This window comes from Salvelinus namaycush, chromosome 31 (assembly GCF_016432855.1).
Source record: "Salvelinus namaycush isolate Seneca chromosome 31, SaNama_1.0, whole genome shotgun sequence".
Classification (NCBI taxonomy): Eukaryota; Metazoa; Chordata; class Actinopteri; order Salmoniformes; family Salmonidae; genus Salvelinus; species Salvelinus namaycush.
The window spans coordinates 29,252,186-29,276,034 of record NC_052337.1 but is presented as its reverse complement, the minus strand read 5'-3'; the positions used below and the strand labels follow the sequence as shown (position 1 = coordinate 29,276,034).

The window sequence follows — 23,849 nt, the reverse complement described above, 5'->3', positions numbered from 1 at the left end:
GCAGCTTGAAACAAAAAGGGAATCAGGTGCTTAGCTGAGGGACTTGAAAATAAATACAAATATACTTTACCACAGGACACTTCAACAATTGACTATCATGGCAAATAAAGAAAAAGGAGGCGTGCACTCTGTTTTTGCATAAATCATCCGATATTTATTTACGAGACATGGACAGGTGTAAGCATAAATCCTAGTCCTCAGATTCTAGGAGATAGTCCAGTGTCCTATTGTGACAGCTACATGGCTGACATATAGACAAGACCATGTGTGTGCGAGCGTTCCAAAATAAATGTACACATACAGTGCCAGTCAAAAGTTTGGACACACCTACTCATTCCAGGGTTTTTCTTTATTTTTACTATTTTCTAGATTCTAGAGTAATGGTGAAGACATTGAAACTATGAAATAACACATATGGAATAATGTAGTAATCAAAAAAGGAAGTAGCCACTCTTTGCCTTAATGACAGCGTATACCCATGTGGGTGATTGAAAGATGAACAAGGTCCACACTCCACTCCAGTTGGTGGAGGTAATGCACCTTAAAGGTGGTTGCCAACTGCCATATAAAATCCACAAAATCAAATCAAACAACCACCCACATGTCACAGTTTAGAATGTTTTGTCAGTGATGAACACCCAACAATGCCTATACATGTAATATTTGCTGGTGGGTATGTCTAGAAAGGGAAGATGAAGGCATATAGTAAAAGCAGTGGTGTAAAAATATAGCTGGCACTAGCCTTTTGGGGGCCCTAAGCAAAATTTGGTTGGGGGCCCCACAACCTTGTTGCAAAACATTTTAGTGGCCGTATGACAGCAGGGAGAAAAATTGAAGTTTTAAAGGTACACTATGCAGAAATTGCTCCATTTCCTAGATGCTAAAAATTGTGACAAAATAAGCCAGTATAGTATAGAGAATCCTTGTACCATGAAATATATTTTTAATAATCCAAAATATTGTATTTTAAGCTGTTTGAAGCTGGTGTACAAAACCAAAAGTAAAAGATGCAAAAATAAAACTTAAGAATAGGAAGCATAGAAATAGTGCACATAAACCAGATCTACTGCGTCTTAGACTTTCAATTACAATGACAGATATGTAACTCACATTTTAATGTGAATTTGGTTGGTTGCCCAAAAAGTTACATATTGCAGCTTTAAGGTTAATTTCCTGCAATTCTACACATTTTGTCATGGGGCTTAGATAGTGTTGCAGGTTTAAAGCATGTTTTCTGCAATTCGATAAAATGTTCCATTGGCTAATGCCTGGGTATAAAGACTGTTGTGTAACACTTATCCCAAGCTTGACTTCTCATCTGTCGGAGGCGTGGCCTATTACCCAAGTGTCGCATCTCTTTTCCAAGGTGCTCTGCATCACGACAATAGCCTATAGAACATTTATGCCACACCTGACAAGACTACAGTACGACAAACTATTAAGTCAGTCTTTTTGTGAAGCCACACTGCCGATCTGGCACAGGAATCAGTGCGACAGCACTGCAGTGGCCCGAACAGGAGGAGAGGTTTTCATGGTGACGCGGCTGTGACAGGCCGCTAGAGGGTGGCAGCCAGGGACAAACACCCGAGTACTCTGTCTGGAGATCTCCTTATAGGCTAAATAACACGAGAGGATGGAGGGTCAAAGCATGTCTATACTCGGCAAGATGATGGCAGTTATAGGGATAAGCGTGGTAGCAGGTCTCATCGTGCACGTGCGAGACCCGTTGGACTCAATTTTAGGAGGTGGATACCCGGAGCTGTGGAGGAAAGCGGGACTTGTAGGTGCCCCAGCCCGGGCCGTGGCTTGCATCTTCGCCGGGGTTTCCCTTCTTGCTATGGGCTGGCTATATAGACTGCTGTTTGCCCCGCTGGAACTGCTCAGAACTCCCGACGAGGTTGGATACATTGCCGAAGACGGTCGCTCCCGCGCCCAAGCGGCAAACGAAGTGCGTCGGAGACGAAAAACTGGCGAACTGCCACCCGTTTATCCCAACGGCTGGTATCGAGTATTGGATTCTCACATGCTGGAGCGAGGGGATGTCAAAAACGTAACTGTTTTAGGTATTCACAGCGCCACCCACTACAATACAGACAAACCAACAACACATTCGATTAGACGACAATATGTCAGTCTCTGAGATCAGCAAATAATTTGTGCACTACATGTTTTTTTTGCAACACACACAGTGTCTCAGTAGTGCACCTCACAGTTGAATTTAAGGCTACGCATCATAGGATAAAAATAGCCTGTCTCACTCCAGATTGTAATACATGTGGTTGTCACGTCAGGCAGGACAGTCCAATAACGAATCCAGGTGGAGATGCTGACAATGCACCTGTCCTTGTTTAGGTCTCCCTTCTCTCTCACTTTCTCTCGCTGTGTAATGTATATCCACTCATGAGTAAAAAAACATCATATCCAGTTGATGTTAAATCAAATATATGTACCCTACCTGCAATTAACAGTCCAAGACTCCTCTGACTCACATTTCCTGTGTTAACATTGTCACATCAAAAAGCCACACTACGATGTGCATAGGCCTACCAAAGAGTGTCCTACCAACATGATTAGGCAAATTTTGAAGCATGATTTAAGCTTACACCATTTGTATACAAAGTCTCATATGACAACATAAACAGTGTAGGTGCTTATAGTAGCCTAGTTATAATCAGGTAAGTCAGATGATGTTTAAAAGTCATTCTTTCAATTCAAGTATTTCCATTGGGCCTATTTGAAATGATGGAAACCCTACTGTGTAAAAGAAAGGGACCACATTTGGTCTTATTCTCTAAAGTTCAGCTTTGGCTCATTTCCTTAGGTGTAATAACACATGCAGTTCAATTCTATTGACTGAACACCTGATTTTGTATTATAGTACATTTCCTTGTCTCAGCTCTATATCCGCTTGCTGAGTGGTGGTGGTTGGAATAGGGAAACAATAGAAGTGCCCTCTTTTGCATGGACAACCTGGGGTTCCAAGATCCACACAAATGAAGGACTTTTTTGTACACTCAAGTATGGATAGTTTGTTGCCTCGTGCTGAGTGCCTGACACCAAATAGTCAGCTGGAGAATGTGTGGAACACTGAAGATGAATTTGTATATGAAATCAGTCACATTTGACATGCACTAATCAGTACATGTGGTTTTGTATGTAGCCTACTGAACATATTTGCATGTCCTCAGAAAAGATGCAGTCACAAAACTGTAAAAAATACTAATCCCCATGAGGAAGACTGATCATCTATTACCATGTAGAGAACACTATGATGATATGCCATTGACATTCTCTTCATATTCTTTTTCTTCTTTGGGATGCCCTCTTTCTCTGGCTGCCTGCTACTCATAGCTCTATCATGGGATCTAATCAGTAACCTACTTTAGCCACAGAAAAGATCATGAATAGCATTGTAACAGTAATTAGATGCCTGTTTGAAAAAAAACAGTTATGCATTGAGATTCACTGTCCTTTACACAGAAAAAGCTGTAAAAAACAGTCTCTTAGGCAAATAATATCTAGGCCCGAAGGACTAAAATAACTTCTGAAAGGAATGCCATGTATTATTCTGACTCCAGTGACATCTGTATTGCATGATCCAGTCAGCATATTTGTAACCCTGTGTGATATGAGAGAAAGGAATGTGTCATCAGTGTCTCCAGACAGTTATATAATAGATTCTACTCTCTAATTAGTCACAGAAGTACATTAATGCAGAACTATTTGGACATATTGGGACAAACAGGGTTCGACGCCGATTGTGATTGGATTTCTTATCATTACTCAAGAATTAGGTTCTACTGAATAATTATAAAAATAATTACATAACCTCTTTTAGCTGACTGCACTCTGCACATTTTGTCTGCCATTTCTCTGCCATCATCTTGAACTGGTTTCAACTTTGAATATGTGATATCTTTAGAACCTGCCAAGGCAGGTCTCAACAATCCAACATAGATACATATCATTGAAGATTGTTTGATATGCGCTCACTGTTGACATTTCAATGGTCGTTGCCTTTGCCTTGTCAATGCAATGCCTCACCTGTTCATTGTTCTTCATGTGCAGTTAGATGTAGCCAAGCCAATTTGCCAGGAGAAACCCTATATTGTTGGAATGCCCATTTTGGTTTTGTGTTGAAAGTTTCAAATAATCTGCCTGCCTGCCTTCCTTTGTTAACCAAGGGCCGTTGAACAGTTGATGACTTGGCTGCTAGGAAACATTTAATCTGAAAAGACAACCTCCTTATTGTTTACTGGGACCTGATCACCATCAATGTGTGTTTGCTTCAGCATCCTGGAGGTGGATGCTATGGCCACTAATGTTTATTTTAGTTACTCCATTCTTTCATCTGAAACTCTGCTGTGTGTCTCTGTGGTCTGTGCTGACCTGTGACAACAGCGACTCAGTCATTAAATCAATAAATGCTTACTAAAGGGTGATGCAACCATTTTCAATAAATAAAGCAGAAGGCCCAAGTGTTGGTTTTGTTGCACAAGCCTCTGCTGTGTTAGGCCTGACAACACACCTTAGCTGCCCCGACCTCCAAAACTAATGCTCTTCACACACCAATGCATTGTGAGGCTGACTACTTCTATTCAAGGCCCGAGATTAGGCTATTTAAGAATGCTCATCGAGTGGGTGACATGAATTAAAGTCACACAACCTGTCAAATAAAAACAAGTTCTTGGGTGAGAACCACTGATTCACTAAATCAAATGTTTTAGTTATCCTGCAATGTTTTTTTTCTGCAGACACAAGAGTTGGAAAAGTCTTGTGTCAAACCTCAAATTAAACTCTTGGCCCTCCACTTCAGTGCTATTTGTATTCATTCACATGTACAGTGGTTGTTCCACTGGATATCATAAGGTGAATGCACCAATTTGTAAGTCGCTCTGGATAAGAGCGTCTGCTAAATGACTTAAATGTAAATGTACAGTATGGACTATAAATTAAGATTCATGTGAGACCAGTACTGTTTTAAGTTTTGACCACCCAGATTTTTTTTTTTACATTGGATATTCTTCCATCTCTCCACATTCCCTTTTGACAGTGTATACTGCCATACTGGGAAAAAGTGCTGGTTTAGGAATGATTTATCTTTAATTATCTGTCAGCAAGAGTTGATAAATCTCCCCCTGTTATGGGATTAATTATTCTCCAATTCTCCCCAGGCACATTATTCTACATTCCCCTCCAAACACAGTCTCATGAGAGTAACTGGAGGAATATGCTGTAAGGGCCTGATTCTGACCCGAGTTAAGCGCACGTAAATGGAATGCAATTCCCTTGTTATCCACTCTTCTCTCTATGGTATTCTGACCTTGAATTTAAGAATAAGAATAGCATGCTGTTCGCCTGCTATTTGTTTGGGGTGGAGATTGAATAAATTAAGGTGTGGCGGAGGTGTGTCTACAGATATGCCGTATTCTGACCTTGACTTAATTCCCTAATAATTTCACCACTTTTACGCATGAGGAAACCATGAATAAGGTCTAGCAAAACTACTGGTTCCAACTGTAAAAAGCATCCGATAGAAATAACACCATTCTCTATGCACTGTGATATACAAATTGTTAAGAGCTATTGATAAGAGCTTGGTAAATGAGTAATCTGTTTGGATAAAATAATAGTGCATTTTATGTGACACTTGTTTTAGATCTATTTGACCTTATAATCACTGGAGACAAATGTGAAACCAATCATATGGCAGCAAACTGAAGCATGTTAACATAGCAACTTTTAGTAGAGTTTATGAAATGCTGTGCCATTATACAGAATTTAAATTGTACTGCCTTTTAACTTGCAGGAATGGGCACTCAAATGTCATGATTATAGGCTACCAGGACTTTTTTGGTCTCCTATTTTCTATCATGTTAAATATTAGCCACTATCAGTATCGACTGTCAGTTGGCTTAATAACCACACATATTCAACTGCCAATTTACTGTTAGTTCCCTTCAGTTGGTATAGCCTATGTAACGGGTGTGAAATGGCTAGCTAGTTAGCGGTGGTGCGCGCTAATAGCGTTTCAATCGGTTACGTCACTCGCTTTGAGACCTTGAAGTAGTGGTTCCCCTTGCTCTGCAAGGGCCGCGGCTTTTGTGGAGCGATGGGTAACGATGCTTCGTGGGTGACTGTTGTTGATGTGTGCAGAGGGTCCCTGGTTCGCGCCCGGCTCGGGGCGAGGGAACGGACTAAAGTTATACTGTTACACCTATATTATCATTCCATTTAATTACATTGTTTTGTTAACCTTCATTTATTTCCTCTGTAAACGCTGTCGTGGAGGATCATTAGTAAAAGTTGATCATGTAAAAAAAAAAGAAGGCAAGTAAGTTAATTAAATCGTTGTGGAGCGGAGCGCAGACCAAGCTGTAATAGTTTGAACCTTAAGCATGGTGCAATACCTGGCCATGTCTTCACACAGTTCCATAGTTAGTGCAGTGAATAGGCGAGGATATAGCCTACTATTGTACACTATTCTCCCTATTATAATTCTATGTACACTAATCTTCCAACATTAACCTGGGTTGAAGAACTGAATGTGGCAATTGTCAGATTGAATCAATCCACCATTTTCTTTCTTTCTTGCGTAAAGGCTCTCCAAACCATTTTTTAATGATTTATACTGTAAATACTTCACTAAACCTAAATAATCTACAAGATCAGAGTATTTTAAAACTACCAACTGAAACGGACGAATATGCATATGTAACCGATGTGAAATGGCTAGTTAGTTAGCGGGGTGCGAGCTCATAGCGGTTCGATTGGTGACGTCACTCGCTCTGAGACCTTGAAGTAGTTGTTCCCCTTGCCCTGCAAGGGCCGCGGCTTTTGTGGAGCGATGGGTAACGATGCTTCGAGGGTGCCTGTTGTCGATGTGTGCAGAGGGTCTCTAGTTCGAGGAGAGGGACGGAAGCTATACTGTTACACATGTATGGTCTCTCAAGTCTGTCGACAAAATTTTAACTAAAAAGGTACACCGTATTTAAAGGGATGGCTTATTAAGATAAATGTACTGAAAACCTTATTGAATGAAAACTCCACTAGAAAATACTGTATGTTGGCCAGCAAGTGGAAGGGATTTCAGCGGTTGAATGAAGTTTATTCAGAGCGCGCAAGGTAGCCACACCTGTAGAGCGCATTACGTTACGGAATGAGGTAAGTCTGAATACCAGATACTGACAAATGCATAGGAAAGGCGTAAATTCCTAAATCGGAATCAATCCCTAAAAGCATCACAATTTCTATGGTCACAAACCATGACAGGTATGCACATGGAAATGTTAGGGAAAAAGGATATTGGACTGTTGGAGGAGAAACTTGACAACTGCTGATGACCAGGTGACACCTGGTGATTCAGAGTAACGTTACAGTGCTGCCATGTCTGTATCACACTTCCCCCAAAAAATATGCATGCCATTTTGTGATAATGGTTACGACAAATTACATGGCATCCGTGTGAATTTATAGCTAAGCTATTATTTATACACTGCTCAAAAAAATAAAGGGAACACTTAAACAACACAATGTAACTCCAAGTCAATCACACTTCTGTGAAATCAAACTGTCCACTTAGGAAGCAACACTGATTGACAATAAATTTCACATGCTGTTGTGCAAATGGAATAGACAAAAGGTGGAAATTATAGGCAATTAGCAAGACACCCCCAATAAAGGAGTGATTCTGCAGGTGGTGACCACAGACCACTTCTCAGTTCCTATGCTTCCTGGCTGATGTTTTGGTCACTTTTGAATGCTGGCGGTGCTCTCACTCTAGTGGCAGCATGAGATGGAGTCTACAACCCACACAAGTGGCTTAGGTAGTGCAGCTCATCCAGGATGGCACATCAATGCGAGCTGTGGCAAGAAGGTTTGCTGTGTCTGTCAGCGTAGTGTCCAGAGCATGGAGGCGCTACCAGGAGACAGGCCAGTACATCAGGAGACGTGGAGGAGGCCGTAGGAGGGCAACAACCCAGCAGCAGGACCGCTACCTCCGCTTTTGAGCAGGAGGAGCACTGCCAGAGCCCTGCAAAATGACCTCCAGCAGGCCACAAATGTGCATGTGTCAGCATATGGTCTCACAAGGGCTCTGAGGATCTCATCTCGGTACCTAATGGCAGTCAGGCTACCTCTGGCGAGCACATGGAGGGCTGTGCGGCCCCACAAAGAAATGCCACCCCACACCATGACTGACCCACCGCCAAACCGGTCATGCTGGAGGATGTTGCAGGCAGCAGAACGTTCTCCACGGCGTCTCCAGACTCTGTCACGTCTGTCACATGTGCTCATGTGCTCAGTGTGAACCTGCTTTCATCTGTGAAGAGCACAGGGCGCCAGTGGCGAATTTGCCAATCGTGGTGTTCTCTGGCAAATGCCAAACGTCCTGCACGGTGTTGGGCTGTAAGCACAACCCCCACCTGTGGACGTCGGGCCCTCATACCACCCTCATGGAGTCTGTTTCTGACCGTTTGAGCAGACACATGCACATTTGTGGCCTGCTGGAGGTCATTTTGCAAGGCTCTGGCAGTGCTCCTCCTGCTCAAAGGCGGAGGTAGCGGTCCTGCTGCTGGGTTGTTGCCCTCCTACGGCCTCCTCCACGTCTCCTGATGTACTGGCATGTCTTCTGGTAGCGCCTCCATGCTCTGGACACTACGCTGACAGACACAGCAAACCTTCTTGCCACAGCTCGCATTGATGTGCCATCCTGGATGAGCTGCACTACCTGAGCCACTTGTGTGGGTTGTAGACTCCGTCTCATGCTAACACTAGAGTGAGAGCACCGCCAGCATTCAAAAGTGACCAAAACATCAGCCAGGAAGCATAGGAACTGAGAAGTGGTCTGTCGTCACCACCTGCAGAATCACTCCTTTATTGAGGGTGTCTTGCTAATTGCCTTTAATTTCCACCTTTTGTCTATTCCATTTGCACAACAGCATGTGAAATGTATTGTCAATCAGTGTTGCTTCCTAAGTGGACAGTTTGATTTCACAGAAGTGTGATTGACTTGGAGTTACATTGTGTTGTTTAAGTGTTCCCTTTATTTTTTTGAGCAGTGTATTATGGCATCACGTATCATTTCACGCTACCTCGACTTATTCCATCATGACGTGAACATGCTCCTTATTTGACTGTAGTTAGCTGGAATCTTAGACAGATGCAGCCTATGATTGTTGAGTCCGGGCAAATGTTGCAGCCAAACTGCTTCAAATAGGGTGATTAGCCTAGGTAGCTAGCTAGCTAAATGACAACACTATTAATTCTAGAAGTAACGACTCTATTGCTTAATTCAGAAAGTAGACTTCACCTCCGCGTTACATCTATAGGCATTTGCTCGCTAACTAGCTAGCATGAGCTAGCTAGCCAACATGCATTGTTTATGACATGCCACGATTCTGCTTACTTTACATCTGACAGATATCTAGCTACTGTAGCTAGATAATGATGGTTTACACTGACTCTACGCACACCCACTCACATACAAGCTGCTGCTAATCTGTTTATCTTATATCCTGTTGCTGACTGCAGAACAAAAATATAAACGCAACAGTCAAATTAAATAAATTCATTAGGTCCTAATCTATGGATTTCACATGACTGGGAATACAGATATACATCTGTCAGATACCTTTAAAAAAAATGGGCCTCAGGATCTCATCACGGTATTTCTGTGCATTCGAATTGCCATTGATGAAATGCAATTGTGTTTGTTTTCCATAGCATATGCCTGCCTATACCATAACCCCACCGCCACCATTGGGCACTCTGTTCACAACGTTGACGTCAGAAAACCGCTTGCTCACACAACGCCATTCACGTGGTCTGCGGTTGTAAGGCGGGTGGACATACTGCCAAATTCTCCAAAACGATGTTGGAGGCGGCTTATTCCACATTAAATTCTCTGGCAACAGCTTTGGTAAACATTCCTGCAGTCAGCATGCCAATAGCAAGCTCTATAAAAACTTGAGACATCTATGGCTATGTGACAAAACTGAACATTTTAGAGTGGCCTTTTACTGTCCCCAGCACAAGATGCAGCTGTGTAATGATCATGCTGTTTAATCAGCTTCTTGATATGCCACACCTGTCAGGTGGATGGATTATCTTGGCAAAGGAGAAATGCTCACTAACAGGGATGTAAACAAATTTGTGCCCAAAAGGTCTACACCTGTTGTATACGGCACATGTGACTAATTTGATTTGATTTGAATTTGAGACAAATAATGTTTTTGTGCATATGGAACATTTCTGGGATCTTTTATTTCCGCTCATGAAACATGGGACCAACACGTTACATGTTGCGTTTATATTTTTGGTTCAGTGTAGTATGTTAGCTAGCTAACCAACTAGGCAGTTATCAAAGACACTCAGTCAGTAACTTACAATACTTTTCTGACCAACTGGACATTACTTTAGCCAATCTCGGCCTACTCCTTCTTGCCTACTCCCGTCTATAGGTCTCCTACTAGGTTCAAAACAATATCAAATAAGCTCTGTGGCTGTAGTCCGGTGCTTCATTATCAAAATAAACCACTCGCATACTGCGTTCTGGTGCAGCCAGGCAGTCAATGGCTCAATGTTCCAAAAGTATTCACCTGAATCTACGTCAAGCCTGGACAACATTCTATTTCATATTGTTATGGTGTGCGTGCAGCCCAGAAGTATATTTAAGCAATAAGGTACGAGGGGGTGTGGTATATGGCCTATATACCACAGCAATGGGCTGTTCTTAACCACGACACAACGCAGAGTGCCTGGATACAGCCCTATTGGCCATATACCACAAACCCCCAAGGTTCCTTATTGCTATTATAAACTGGTTACCAATGTAATTAGAGCAGTAAAAATAAATGTTTTGTCATACCTGTGGTATACGGTCTGATATACCACAGCTGTCAGCCAATCAGCATTCAGGGCTCGACCCACCCAGTTTATATCTCCAATTTATATCTCCAATTTACAATGTTGGATGGAGAAAAAAATAAGTGACACATCAGATTCATACACTACTCATTATTGTTGTTGTTTTTTTAAGTGAAACATGGCCTTTACTAGACTCAGTAAGCATATCATTAGTCAAACACATAAGGCCTATTGGATTGATGCTATCCTTTCTTTTGGAGCCTCTCTAGTTTCTCTACTTCCCCACATGGATTTACCGAGATCCTCCTCTCTTTTTCTCTTCCCCTTTCTCTGTGCCAGTTTTCCAGCCACCAGTAAGAGCCTGTCCCAGATTCTGCTGACTAAAATGAACATTTGTCAGCTCCGGTCTGTTCATTTCTTTTTTTTTTTTGTAAATAGCCACACCTGTTCCTGAAATCTGTCAGTCCAGTCAGTTTCACTATTTTATGCAGTACACAGTCAGTCTAGGACACTCTTCTCAAGATATCTCAGTCAACATTTGCACACTCTCTAATTCTGTCCCGGCCTGCAGACAGTGTGGTTGCAGTCACGGCCTGCTCTACTTATCTGCTGTCATTTGGGCGGCAGGGCGTTATCCCGGTTTCCAAGGGTTTAACCGGGAGGGCCTACTCATTGCCTAGCGTTGCCAGGGCCGCTGAATCCTATCCTTAGTGACAGTTGGGCGGCTTTAATCTGAAGGTAATTTTAGCTCCGTGGGGTCACAGTCAGGAGCTAAACCAGCTAGTTTGCTGCTTGGCCTCTGGTCCTATATCCAATCCCACACTGTCTCAATCTGATGGCTCACTATGCAGTGGGCCGTGGCTTAGTGTGGTATACGTGCTTGTGGTATACGTGCCTGTAGCTTCCTGATCGGTCCTGTCCAACTTAACTATATATACTGTAGGTCGCACATACAACACACCCGCCCTTCTCTGATGCAGTGACACAGTTCAGGAGACAGGGGTCATACCTCAGATGAGCATTTAACACTGACTTTGTTGAAAATATGATTGTGAGAATATGACATAAATGGCACTGACTCACACCCAGTCCATTCTTTTAATTTACTGTACTGTTAAGCTTGCCAACTCAGACCGAGCTCATTCCAGGAAATGAAATAGGGCCTTCAACATTGTTTACAATTGAAAGAAAGTGTACCAAACGCAGCTGTTTCCAATTGTTTATAGGTATTTAGGTAGCTATTTATTTAATCTCCTAGAATAGTTTCAGTGCTTGCCAGGAGGTACAGGTTGGTTACAGAAGAGTTCAGGCCAAGCCAGGTGGGTTGGCAACCCTATGGATACGGTTGTTGTTGCCCTGAATACATTGTTTACTGGGGACACCCTGTGGATTTAAAGAGAAATGCAGTCTTTTCAGAGATTTCTTTAGATGTCCTTCAAAGAGTAAAATGCTCATTCAATAAATTAGGTGTTTTCACATTTGTGTGTCTTAATTGACTTTAAGTAGATATTTCAAGTATTTTATTATAGTAGTCATCTAATTTTAAGACCCAGCTCCTCACAGGTTACTTTTGACCTCCTTTCCCAAATCTGTTTTCCTCCCAGGTGAGCAGGTGGCAGTGTTCCGGGGCACAGAGGGCAAAGCCTACGTGGTGGATGCCTACTGCCCACACCTGGGGGCCAACCTGGCAGTGGGGGGGCGTGTGGTGGGGCAGAGCATAGAGTGCCCATTCCACGGCTGGCAGTTCCGGGGGGAAGACGGAAAGTGTGTGAGGATCCCCTATGCAGAGAAAGGTGAGAAGCCACGACCAACTCAATGTAATGTAATTTAACCATGTTTATAATGTATCCAGCTAAAATAATGTGGGATTTTACTTCTGTCAACTGCAGTCTTTCGTGACAGCCTGAAAATTAGTAGCTGATTTGATTCTGGGTGCCGAGATTGTAAACAGTGTAATGTTTTACATTTTAAAAACAGATTGATTTGTCATTTAGAGCAATATAATGATTTTGTTTATTTTCCCTCTGTGGATCGTTAGTGCCAGAGTTTGCTAAGGTGCGCTGCTGGCGCAGTATGGAGACCAATGGTCAGGTTCTGGTGTGGTTCCACTGTGACGGAGAGGAACCTGGCTGGACAGTACCAGAGCAGGGGGAGATCACACGAGGGGAATGGGTCTACCGGGGCCGCACAGAGCACTTCATCAACGCACACATAGAGGTCTGTTGTCTGTTGTAGGTGTGTGTGTGTGATAAGAAAAAGTCTTACTTTTATACTGGTATATATTTTTTTTTACCATATGATAACTTTAGGTCAATGTGTTCTTTAGTAAATCCTGAAGACTTTGTTTTATAAAGAGAAAGTCAACTGTGCCTTTTCCTCTCTGTGACTGCCACCTGTAGGAGATCCCTGAGAATGCAGCAGATATTGCCCACCTGGCCCACTTGCACACACCAGGCATTGTGAGTGGGGTTGACCTGCGCTACACCAACAGCAAGACCTGGGAGTTTGTGAGGCACGACTGGAAGGTAAGGGCTTCCTGGCCATGTGACCTTACCACTCTGGGCCCTACTTATATATACGTTTAGAACTTCTTTAAATGGTGCCTCAATGGTGTGTCCCTACAAATACTTGATTGTGTGTGTGTGTGTGTGTGTGTGTGTGTGTGTGTGTGTGTGTGTGTGTGTGTGTGTGTGTGTGTGTGTGTGTGTGTGTGTGTGTGTGTGTGTGTGTGTGTGTGTGTGTGTTTTCCAGGTGCAATGGGAAGCTGAGTCTGAGCCCACTAAACACTGCTCCCAGATGCTGGTGAAACATGCCCTGACTGTGTTTGGTCGCCACTGGCCTCTGCTGGACATGGATGTAGTGGCTCGACAGGTACAGATAATCACAGACAGACTAGATAGTGTTTAGAAAATTGTGACCCTGAGGTGCTGAATTCAGTCATAAAACACAGTTGAAGTCATCATTGTCAACAAGTGTGTCGGCCAAGACCACCCAGTGCCAAGACTGCTCTTGGTTTTAGCCTCTCCGTCAGCTTAGATATATATCACCATCTCAAAGGAATAAACTGACCATTCAGACAGCTTTGTCACCTCTTGTTTTCGCTTCACTGTGCTTTTGGATTTGTGTATACATGGCTGCTTCCAAACGAGCTGCCTCAGTCACTATGGTGATGTTGAACAAGACCTTTGGCTGTGTGGAGACGACCTATAACTCTGTCTTAGGTCAACTGCTGTTGGACTGTGTGGTGCCTGGCTGCTGTAGAGGCAGAACATAGAATAGTATCAAAACTCTCATCATAGAAAGCAATTAACATTCACCTTAGTATTGTATCAATAACAGTGTTTCAGTCTGATGTGTCCAGCACCATAAATCAACTACGTTTTTTATGAATGGTCCATTTAGCTCTGTCCAGAATTGTGTCTACACTATGTTTAGTACATGGACATGATGTGTATGTGTCAGTAATATATGTCTGTGTGTTCCAGGTTGGTCCAGGGGTGGTGTTCCTGCTGTTCGACCACAGTTTCCTGGGTCGGGGTGTGATCATGCACTGTGTGACGCCCGTGGAGCCTCTATTGCAGTGTGTGTCCCACACCATCTTCTACCAGAGCAACATCCCCCCACTGGTGCCCAAGTTCATCCTGAGGGCAGAGTGCATCCAGGTACCATGTATCCCCACCATGTTGCCCATCTTACTCCTGCCCTCAGACTCGTACACACGTTTTAACACACAGGAACTGTACTGTACAGCCAATGATCAAACTGTTCTCAATGTGGTACATCATATTCCAAACCATGAATATCATGCATGTCAATTCATACAGATTATTTGTATCCTTAATAATATTCAATTCATCATAATCTGGTGAATATACAGTATGGTAGAATACATGGTAGACTTTGAAATTTGACTTTTAAAAAGTCACTAATTAGCAGTTTTTTTCTTTTTATGTGAACATTCTTGTCAGATTGATTTATTTCAGGTTTTGATATAACTGACCCCTTGTTGTTCTGACTGTTTGTGTCCCAGTTTGAGCGGGACGTGATGATCTGGAACAATAAGAAGTATATCTCTAAGCCCCTGCTGGTGAAGGAGGACTCTGCCATCCAGAAACACAGGCGGTGGTTCAGTCAGTTTTACAGTGATAACAGCCCTCGCCTGCGCTACCAGCACAACACGCTGGACTTCTGACCTCTCACACACTGAAAGAAGCACAGGAAAGCCAAAAGGAGGTACTGGTCCAAAAACACGTTCAATGTCCAAAAGGTATTCAAATATAAAAGAGAAGAGGACACCCTTGGACTCTGAATGGGGATAAATTTAACACCAGAAAATTGTTAGTCTTTTGTAGCAGCCATAGTGTCAATGCAGTCAGCTCTTTCATGGTTAATGGATTGTGGGGTCTTGTGATGCAAACCAGCTGTAGTAAAAGCAGTATTTGTTATTGTTTTGATAACTGAGCTGCAACCAAGTGCCCAAAGGGACTCTTATTCTACCAAAGCCCCGAAGTCGTGCTGCACATTTTCACTGAATTGGACTTCCATAGCAAGAAAAAATGCTGGTGGGAGGATTCAAAGCAAAGAAACTGAATGCCCTCACATCTCCCATCAGAGTTGTACAGGTGTAAATAGAGACCAGACTATCTTTGGCCAAATGAACACTCCTGTGGGAACTTGGTGAGATTCGCTCTGGCCTCGTTTAAGTGCCTAGCTATAGCTACTCTGTGATCCTATAGGATTGATGGGACCTGAGGACTGCTCCCTTTTCACAATCCAGTTTATCCACATCTCAATCGTACTGGATTCAGCCCATATTCCTGTGAAGACCCACCAGAACCAACCAATATGAATAGATATGCCAGAATTGCCTAGCCTTTATTGTAGCTGATAGTAAGAGTCTATACTGTGTGAATGAACAGGAATGTATTGGAAATCGGTGTGCTGTCTGTACATTGTTACATGATTCCAGCAGGCTTCAGTTTGATCTCTGTACCTCCTGGCATTATAGACCTGTGACTACCATACAAAATAGGTCAGTGTAAAAAACATAACTCGCTATAACTTAAAAGATGACATTTCTTTTCAGCCTAAGCTCTCAAGGAAATTCCAAATCAGGCAATCAAGACTTGTGAGGACATCACTGTGTTCCAAAATGAGTGCTTAAAGCATTAATGTTTAATGAAAGCTGGCACCCAGCCCCAGCTTCAGGCCCTTTCAGGAGTGTTTGTGTCCCCTGGTGAATATCTTAAAGCTCAGTTGCTGATTGACCCTGCCAACTGATAGTGGTTCCCTCACATTACCCCTGAATAGATTATGCAGTTCCTTTGTACTATGCACCAGTATGATGACAGTATTGGAATGTTGGTATCAGGTAGTTACCAATATGCTGAATTTGAATAGTTTGAAATAAGTATTAGAAAGTATCAAAACCAGGTGGAAACAGTCAAATGAAGTACTACCGCACACTGTGTAGACATGAGGATAACAATTATAGTCAAAGGTCATTACTCAAGACAGTATGCAGAATATATTTACATGTGGATCGCTTATTGACAAAGCCATTTTGACAAAGTATTTAGCAGAGATGTCCTATAAGAAACTCAGTGTTGTTGTTTGTAGCTTGTTCTTTCTCTATTACATAGCTGTGAGTCCCGTTTGTGATGAGGAAAGGCGGGGTTATCCAAGGAGTTTCATGGCTTCATACCGCAGTTGTGCACTATATATGCACTCAAATGTAGCAAATATCATGTGGCAAAATTGTTTGATTGAGTTGCTTCGCGCCAGACTTAAAACATGCTCCCTAATGAGAAAAGCTGTGAGAGTGCTAACATGGTGTTACTGTGCTAATGATACAGTACATTATTACCATATTAGTGCTTTGTGACTGTGCAGGTCTATACAGACCATTGGTATGTACTTGCATTATATGATGCTGTGTTACTGGCTGTACTCTGAGATTGCTCCAAAGAGCCAGATTCTGTCTGCACTCTGTGACAACAATGATGCCGTTAGGTTGTACCAAATACTGTACATGTCTGTCTGCTCTGATGGAAGTGTGAGCATAATGACCCGTGAATAAGTGTACTGATAAAGCTGAATGTGCTTTGTGACTGCATTGAAGTTCTGGGTCAGGGGTCAGGGTTAGTGTGACTGTTCTAACTGATCCCAGTTGGCCCTTTATGGCCAATACTCACAGTTACCCCAAAGTGGGGAGGTTGGTTTAGAAAAATGATTAGCAAAGGTAGAATAGCACAATAATATGTGTTTAACCCACCTTTCTTCATATGACACAGCAGATTGGAAATATTATTTTTGTAAATGCATTGTCTAGAAATGCAGCATTTATGTAAATCAGCAGAATAAACATACTCAAATCATTGTTTGCTCTTGCATTATTGCAGTTGTAGACAAACTCTTCCAAAGCAAGCTTTAATGTGTTGAACTGAGTGGAATGCTCAGTGTACTGCTTGGCCACTAGCACTTCTGGACACTTGGGCTTATCACTGTGAAAGTGCTTATCGAGGTTGGTTTCACTGACGGAGAGGCTAGCATTACGTCAACACTACTGCCTACTTTCACATTGAGTCAAGCTTTGTCCAGGTAGAGTTTTGTGACGGAACTTTCTTAGCTAAATGATCTGGGTTGTACATGCCACTGGAATTCTGCTCAGCCTAATCTGAAACTTGACACAGAATACTGTTTAGTTTTATCTAACAAAATATGGATGGAATAGCGGGTGACCTTGAAACGGGGCAAGCAGGGAACGACGTGACACATGAGGAAATTATTTGTTCTGTTGTTGGAGCAAGGTGTCCTGCAGTGTTAAGTATTGTTGAGGAAACCAAGGAGGTAGAGAAGGAGAGGGACCAGGGAGAGGATGGCTCAGTGAAAAAGCCCCTTCTTCTACAACCGCATGTCCTGGAAGAGGTCAAGCAAATTCACAGACCAGTCACCCAAACAGGGCCAGCGGATGGGGCTGACCAAAATACATCTGTTCAACAAGAGCTCCATTCTGACAACACAGAGCAGCCTCAAAGGAAAGGGACAAGTGTCGGGAGTCAAAGAAATAGTGACAACCTAGGGGACAATGAGTGCCCCATCTGCAGTGAACTGTACGACTCTCAGGGAGACCATCGGATGGCATTGTTGAACTGTGACCACACGTTGTGCCATTGCTGTCTGGCTACCATCCTTAAGCGTGCAGCAGATCCTAGCCGGGTGCAGTGCCCCTTATGTCGACAGAAAACTCCTCTCCTTCACTGGGAGATCCAGAGGATGCAGGAGGATATGATGTACCACCAGGTCAGTAGCTCTGAACGTGTACTTATCATCACAGACACTCTGCCTGAGACCATTCCAGCCCCACGACTCTGCTTCGCCATGGAACAGAGGCTGCAGACTCGCATGGAGTCGATATTGCTGTGTGGATGCTGCCTGTACCCTCCTTGTCTGATGCAGATGATGAGGCAGATGCAACAACACTGTCGATGCTGCTACCTGATATTCCTGGTGCTTCTCTTCCTGATGGAGATGAGCTGTCTGCTGGTTGTCTTCCTTCCTGTTATTGTGCTAGTGTTGTTATTCACTCTAGTGAAGTAGATAGTTGGTTAATCTATACACATTAATCTCCTTTAACATCCATTGTATTTCATTATTTATAACAGTGTTGTCTGTCTTACCAATGGGCCTTTAGTTTTACAATCATCAATGAACCATGTGTTTCTCTCAAATTTCTCAATAAAGGAGGAATCCTCCATGGACCTTGGCATAATATTGGGATTGAGTGATTTTACATAAAGGATACAAATGAACTGTGGTACACACTTCTTGGAAACATGGTGAAACTGCCTCCATCTAAGGATGAACAAGGTCAGAGTGGCTTAAAAATAGCCTGAAATATTTCAGTGCATCTCTTGCAGTGTCTGGGCCTTCTGTTTTCCCTCTGGCCTACTTTAGCAGTTTGGATATCTTCTACTGTGTGTTCCTCCTGTTTATTCCTAGCCACTGTAGTGCAGCTTGTTGTATTTTCATGATATGTACTAGTACGTTTTCAATAAGACTGAGTTAGTAAGAAATCCTGGTTTTAGATGCTTGATTGTTCTGACATGTAAATTGCCTCAATTACACTACATGTCACCTTTTGATTTTTGATTTTTTTAGTTCAACCCCGCACCAAACAATCAGTAAGTAAGCCACCTCTTTTCCATTAAAGTATACATCTACTAAATTAATGTTCTCTGACAAACAGAACAGGAATACTGCCGCTGGCCATTGGGGCAGGGCCAAAGAAAACAACGGAGAGCTGCTCATCAGTAATTTATGCAGGAAACACATCAGACATGCATCTTCAGAAGGCACGCTTAGGCAACCCGCTTTTATGAATTACAGTACTCTATTTATGCTAACATATTGACAGCAGAAGAATGCTTTACTCCCACCTCTCAATCAACTAATGTGGCTAAACGGTCACAGAACTTGATGAACACACACACATGTAGATGAACTTAGCAATGCAAAGGGACGCTGGTGCAATACTTTTCAGAATGCTCTCTTAAAGGTATACTGTTCATTATTGGTTCCCCACCTGAAAGGAGTACCTGTGTTTTGCTACTACTGATTCACATTGCAACATGTAACTAAAGGTTATGGCTGGCATACAAATAGAGTGCTGCCAGGCTATGTGTTAGTGTGTAGGAGGGAAGTATGTGTGTGAGAGAGAGAGAGAGACCTTCCACTGTGTAGGTGGTATGTGTATGTATGTACTTGTCTCTGTGTGGGTGGATGATCGTGTGTGTGCATGTGAGAACTCTAGAGAGAGTGTGTGTGTGTGTGTCTCATTGGAGTGGAATGAGACTCTTGAGTCTATTTGCTTGTATACGTCTGTTCTCCGCCAGTGCACATCGTTATATAACGGCTGCATTGCAGGCTGGCCCTGCTGTATTGATGTGTGAGTGGTGGGTGGGTGGAGGGAGGGAGGGAGGGGAGACACTAAGGGCTACTACAGGAATCCAGCAAACAAGAGTCCTTGTTGCTGTTGGCCTTCCCTCTGAGTGGCTCTCATTAGGCAGCGTTTAACACACACCCACAGTGCCACAGTCTAACAGCTATCCCAGAGCCACAGCCATGGATAGTCATACTGTATATCTATATGGCTCTGAGCTATCTGAAAACCAGTCGGGCTGTTAAATTGTTCTATTCTTGACACCCGTGTTATGAAAGGTTAATTTATATGACGGTGATATGACAGTGATGTAGTTGACAGTTGATGTAGTTGACAGTGATGTAGTTATTTAAACCAATCGAGAAGCCTGAGGCAGGGGTAATGTCCCTCCCCCTTTAAGATGTTGTCATTGCTCTAAATACAATTTCATAATTAATAAATCTATTGAATACATCTATACTAATAGTTTTGTTTCCATTCCTGCGGAAACCACACACTTCATAAGAGGGCGATGTGTTTCCTATGCCTAATTATGATACAGTGCATTCGGAAAGTATTCAGGCCCACTGACTTTTTCCACATTTTGTTACTTTACATCCTTATTCTAAAATGTATTAAATGAAAAATTTTCCTCATGAATCTACACAAAATACCCCATAATGGCAAAGCGAAAACAGTAATAAAAAAAACAGTAAAAACAGTAAAAATAAAAAACAGAAATACCTTATTTACATAGGTATTCAGACCCTTTGCTATGAGACTCGAAGTTGAGCTCAGGTGAAACCTGTTTCCGTTGATCATCCTTGAGATGTTTCTTCAACTTGATTCGAGTCCACCTGTGGTAAAGTCAATTGATTGGACATGATCTGGAAAGGCACACACCTGCCTATTTAAGGTCACACAGTTGATAGTGCATGTCAGAGCAAAAACAAAGCCATGAGGTCGAAGGAATTGTCCGTAAAGAGCTCGGAAACAGGATTTTTTTGAGGCACAGATCTGGGGAAGGGTACCAAAACATTTCTGCAGCATTGAAGGTCCCCAAGAACACAGTGGCCTCCATCATTCTGAAATGGAAGAAGTTTGGAATCACCAATACTCTTCCTAGAGCTGGCCACCCGGCCAAACTGAGCAATCAGGGGAGAAGGGCCTTGGTCAGGGAGGTGACCAAGAACCCGATGGTCACTCTGAAAGAGCTCCAGAGTTCCTCTGCGGAGATGGGAGAACCTTCCAGAAGGACAACCATCTCTGCAGCACTCCGCCAATCAGGCCTTTATGGTAGAGTGGCCAGACGGAAGCCACTCCTCAGTAAAAGGCACATGATAATCCACTTGGAGTTTGCCAAAAGGCACCTAAAGACTCTCAGACAATGAGAAACAAAATTCTCTGGTCTGATGAAATCAAGATTGAACTCTTTGGCCTGAATGCCAAGTGTCATGTCTGTAGGAAACCTAGCACCATCCCTACGGTGAAGCATGGTGGTGGCAGCATCATGCTGTGGGAATTTTTTTCAGCGACAGTTACTGGGAGACTAGTCATGATCGAGGGAAAGATGAACGGAGCAAAGTACAGAGACATCTTTGATGAAAATCTGCTCCCTAGCCCTCAGGACCTCAGACTGTGGCAAAGAGTATCCTTCCAACAGGACAACAACCCTAAACACACAGCCAAGACAACGCAGGAGTGGCTTCGTCTCTGAATGTCCTTGAGTGGCCCAGTAAGAGCCCGGACTTAAACGCCATCGAACATCTCTGGATAGACCTGAAAATAGCTGTGCAGCAAAGCTCCCCATCCATCCTGACAGAGCTTGAGAGGATCTGCAGAGAAGAATGAGAGAAACTCCCCAAATACAGGTGTGGCATGCTTGTAGCATCATACCCAAGAAGACTCGAGGCAGTAATCGCTGCCAAAGGTGCTTCAACAAAGTACTGAGTAAAGGGTCTGAATACTTATGTTAATGTGATATTTACGTTTTTTTTTTTTATAAATTAGCAAAAAAAAAAAAAAAAAAAAGTTGTTATTATGGGGTATTGTGTGTAGATTGATGAGGGAAAAAACAATTTAATAGAATAAGGCTGTGACCTAACAAAATGTGGAAAAAGTCAAGGAGTTTGAATACTTTCCGAAGGCACTGTATATCATCTCTAGCCTATTTGTGTGCCTCTCATAGAGGGCCATCTCTGCGTTCGTAATGTATAATTCAGTAGACAGATCAATTGTGACCTCATTTACAAAATGTCTCTTTCATCTCTTTCAAATATATGTGCACATGCCATTTACATTTGCTAAACACACAACAGGGCTCACAGATTATTTCCTGCTAAATGAAAATGAATTGACTATTTATTAAAGGAGATAAAACAAATTAGATTTAACCACTAATCATCTGGTTTATAAACAGCCCATCCCTTTTACAACCCTGGTTGACCTTATAGGCTAGTTAACCCAGAAACATCAGATTTGACTGAGAAACATGTGGGGTTTAATGTGGGCAGAAATAGGATAGGCTATTGGCAGGCCTACATTCCAATTGCAATGGCATTTTGTCTAAATGAACCTAGGCTAGGCTGCTATGCTTTATCAGTTTTCCAGTGTGATGTGCATAAAAGTAATAGCTGTGCCATAATGTCTTTTATGTTCAATAAATGTGTTAGGTAATATGAATTTTCTGAAATGTAACACTGTGCAGAGAGAGGCTTGTTTCCTAGGTTACCAGGATGGTTGAAAATGTGCTTACCAAGACGGATATTCTTGTGCCTCACATGGTTACTTGGACACTTGGTTCCCTCTCTCCATTCAGACATTTCAAATGACATTACCCGACCCCACAATCGGACAAAACATCTAGCAAGTATACACATCTGTCAATACAAATGAGATAAAACGACACATTCATGTCACACTTTGGGAATTAGTCTAAATAAAATAGTTTATTAGACACAAATTTTAGATACAACTCAAGAAATTATTCTGGCATTTTTATCTATATATATCCCCATGTCAGGGGCTTGCAGTAGACAAGCGTCATAAAAGTACTGTGGTTATGTTGGAGCGTTGGAGGTTTGCAAGATTTACGAGGTTGAAATATGGATAACATGGCTACATAATTGATTGGATGTTTGGATGTAAAGAGGTGGAGGTGTAACCTAAAATGGGTGGTTCTGGTCCACCTGGGTATGTGGAATTATGTTGATTTACAGTGTGAGCCAGTTCAACTGAGACCGGCGACCCATTTCAGCGTAATGAGCATGCAGGCTCGGGTCCATCTGCTCCGTGCGCTGTAGCAATGCCGTTGGAGAAAAAAATCACACATTGGAATCGTCTGGATCACTGGATTATTGAGGTGTCAATTTTCATTGATACCTCAATTATTTTTGTTCTGACACACAAATGTTTTCTTGATTGTCATTGATCCCCTATTCATAATCTAAGATGCGTGTCCTATAATGAATAACATAATTGATGAGATGTTGAAAACATACATTTATGTTCTGTGATTACCTTAATTTATTTTATTTACTTTTCATTCTAGCAGCATAAGGTCAACGCAAAATCAAAAGGTAGACTGCGGAAGCGCGCACCACTGCGCGGGCACAGCTGTCAGCACCAAGGACAGCCGCAGCCCCAAGCGTCGCATCAGTCTAATAATCACTTCACAGCAAAGCCCCGCACAGAGCCCACGGAGGACCGGGAGAGCGATACACAGCACTTAAAGGAAAACGCATACACCGCAAAATATGCTCTGACTCGTTTCTATCGACATTGGAAAAAAGAAAATGGTGGAAATTGACAAAGAAAATCAAAATGTTTGAAGAAAGGCTGCTGACAATTACGAAGATAATCCAACAGCGGTTGAGGTCCTGACCATGAACATTCCTCCGCATTTCCCATAAATCAGCTGTCCAGATTTTCCCCACTGTCCAGGGGGACGGTGGTTCCAGTCTTTTTAACCGGGTGAACCGTGCAGTCCAGAAGCCGGGCAAGCCGACCCGCCAACACGAGGGAGAGACGCAACCGGGGTCCTCTGTGCGGTTTGATCGTTCAC

The 23,849-nt window shown here is 42.7% G+C and overlaps 1 protein-coding gene across 1 annotated transcript; it reads left to right on the top strand.

The window, feature by feature from the left end:
- Positions 1–1,633: 1,633 nt before the first annotated feature.
- On the top strand, positions 1,634–15,058 carry zgc:92275 (uncharacterized protein LOC436885 homolog). Its single transcript, XM_038970105.1, has 7 exons — positions 1,634–2,063; positions 12,471–12,659; positions 12,905–13,083; positions 13,266–13,391; positions 13,618–13,737; positions 14,352–14,528; positions 14,897–15,058. Exons 1-7 carry the CDS (start codon positions 1,634–1,636, stop codon positions 15,056–15,058), a joined length of 1,383 nt encoding a protein of 460 aa, XP_038826033.1.
- Positions 15,059–23,849: the final 8,791 nt, after the last annotated feature.

Excerpts from the sequence above, each read along its gene's own strand:
- zgc:92275 (XM_038970105.1), top strand. The coding sequence starts at position 1,634 with ATGGAGGGTCAAAGCATGTCTATACTCGGCAAGATGATGGCAGTTATA. Across the intron at positions 2,064-12,470 it reads CAAAAACGTAACTGTTTTAG|GTGAGCAGGTGGCAGTGTTC; the intron begins GTATTCACAGCG and ends TTTTCCTCCCAG. Across the intron at positions 13,738-14,351 it reads TGGATGTAGTGGCTCGACAG|GTTGGTCCAGGGGTGGTGTT; the intron begins GTACAGATAATC and ends TGTGTGTTCCAG.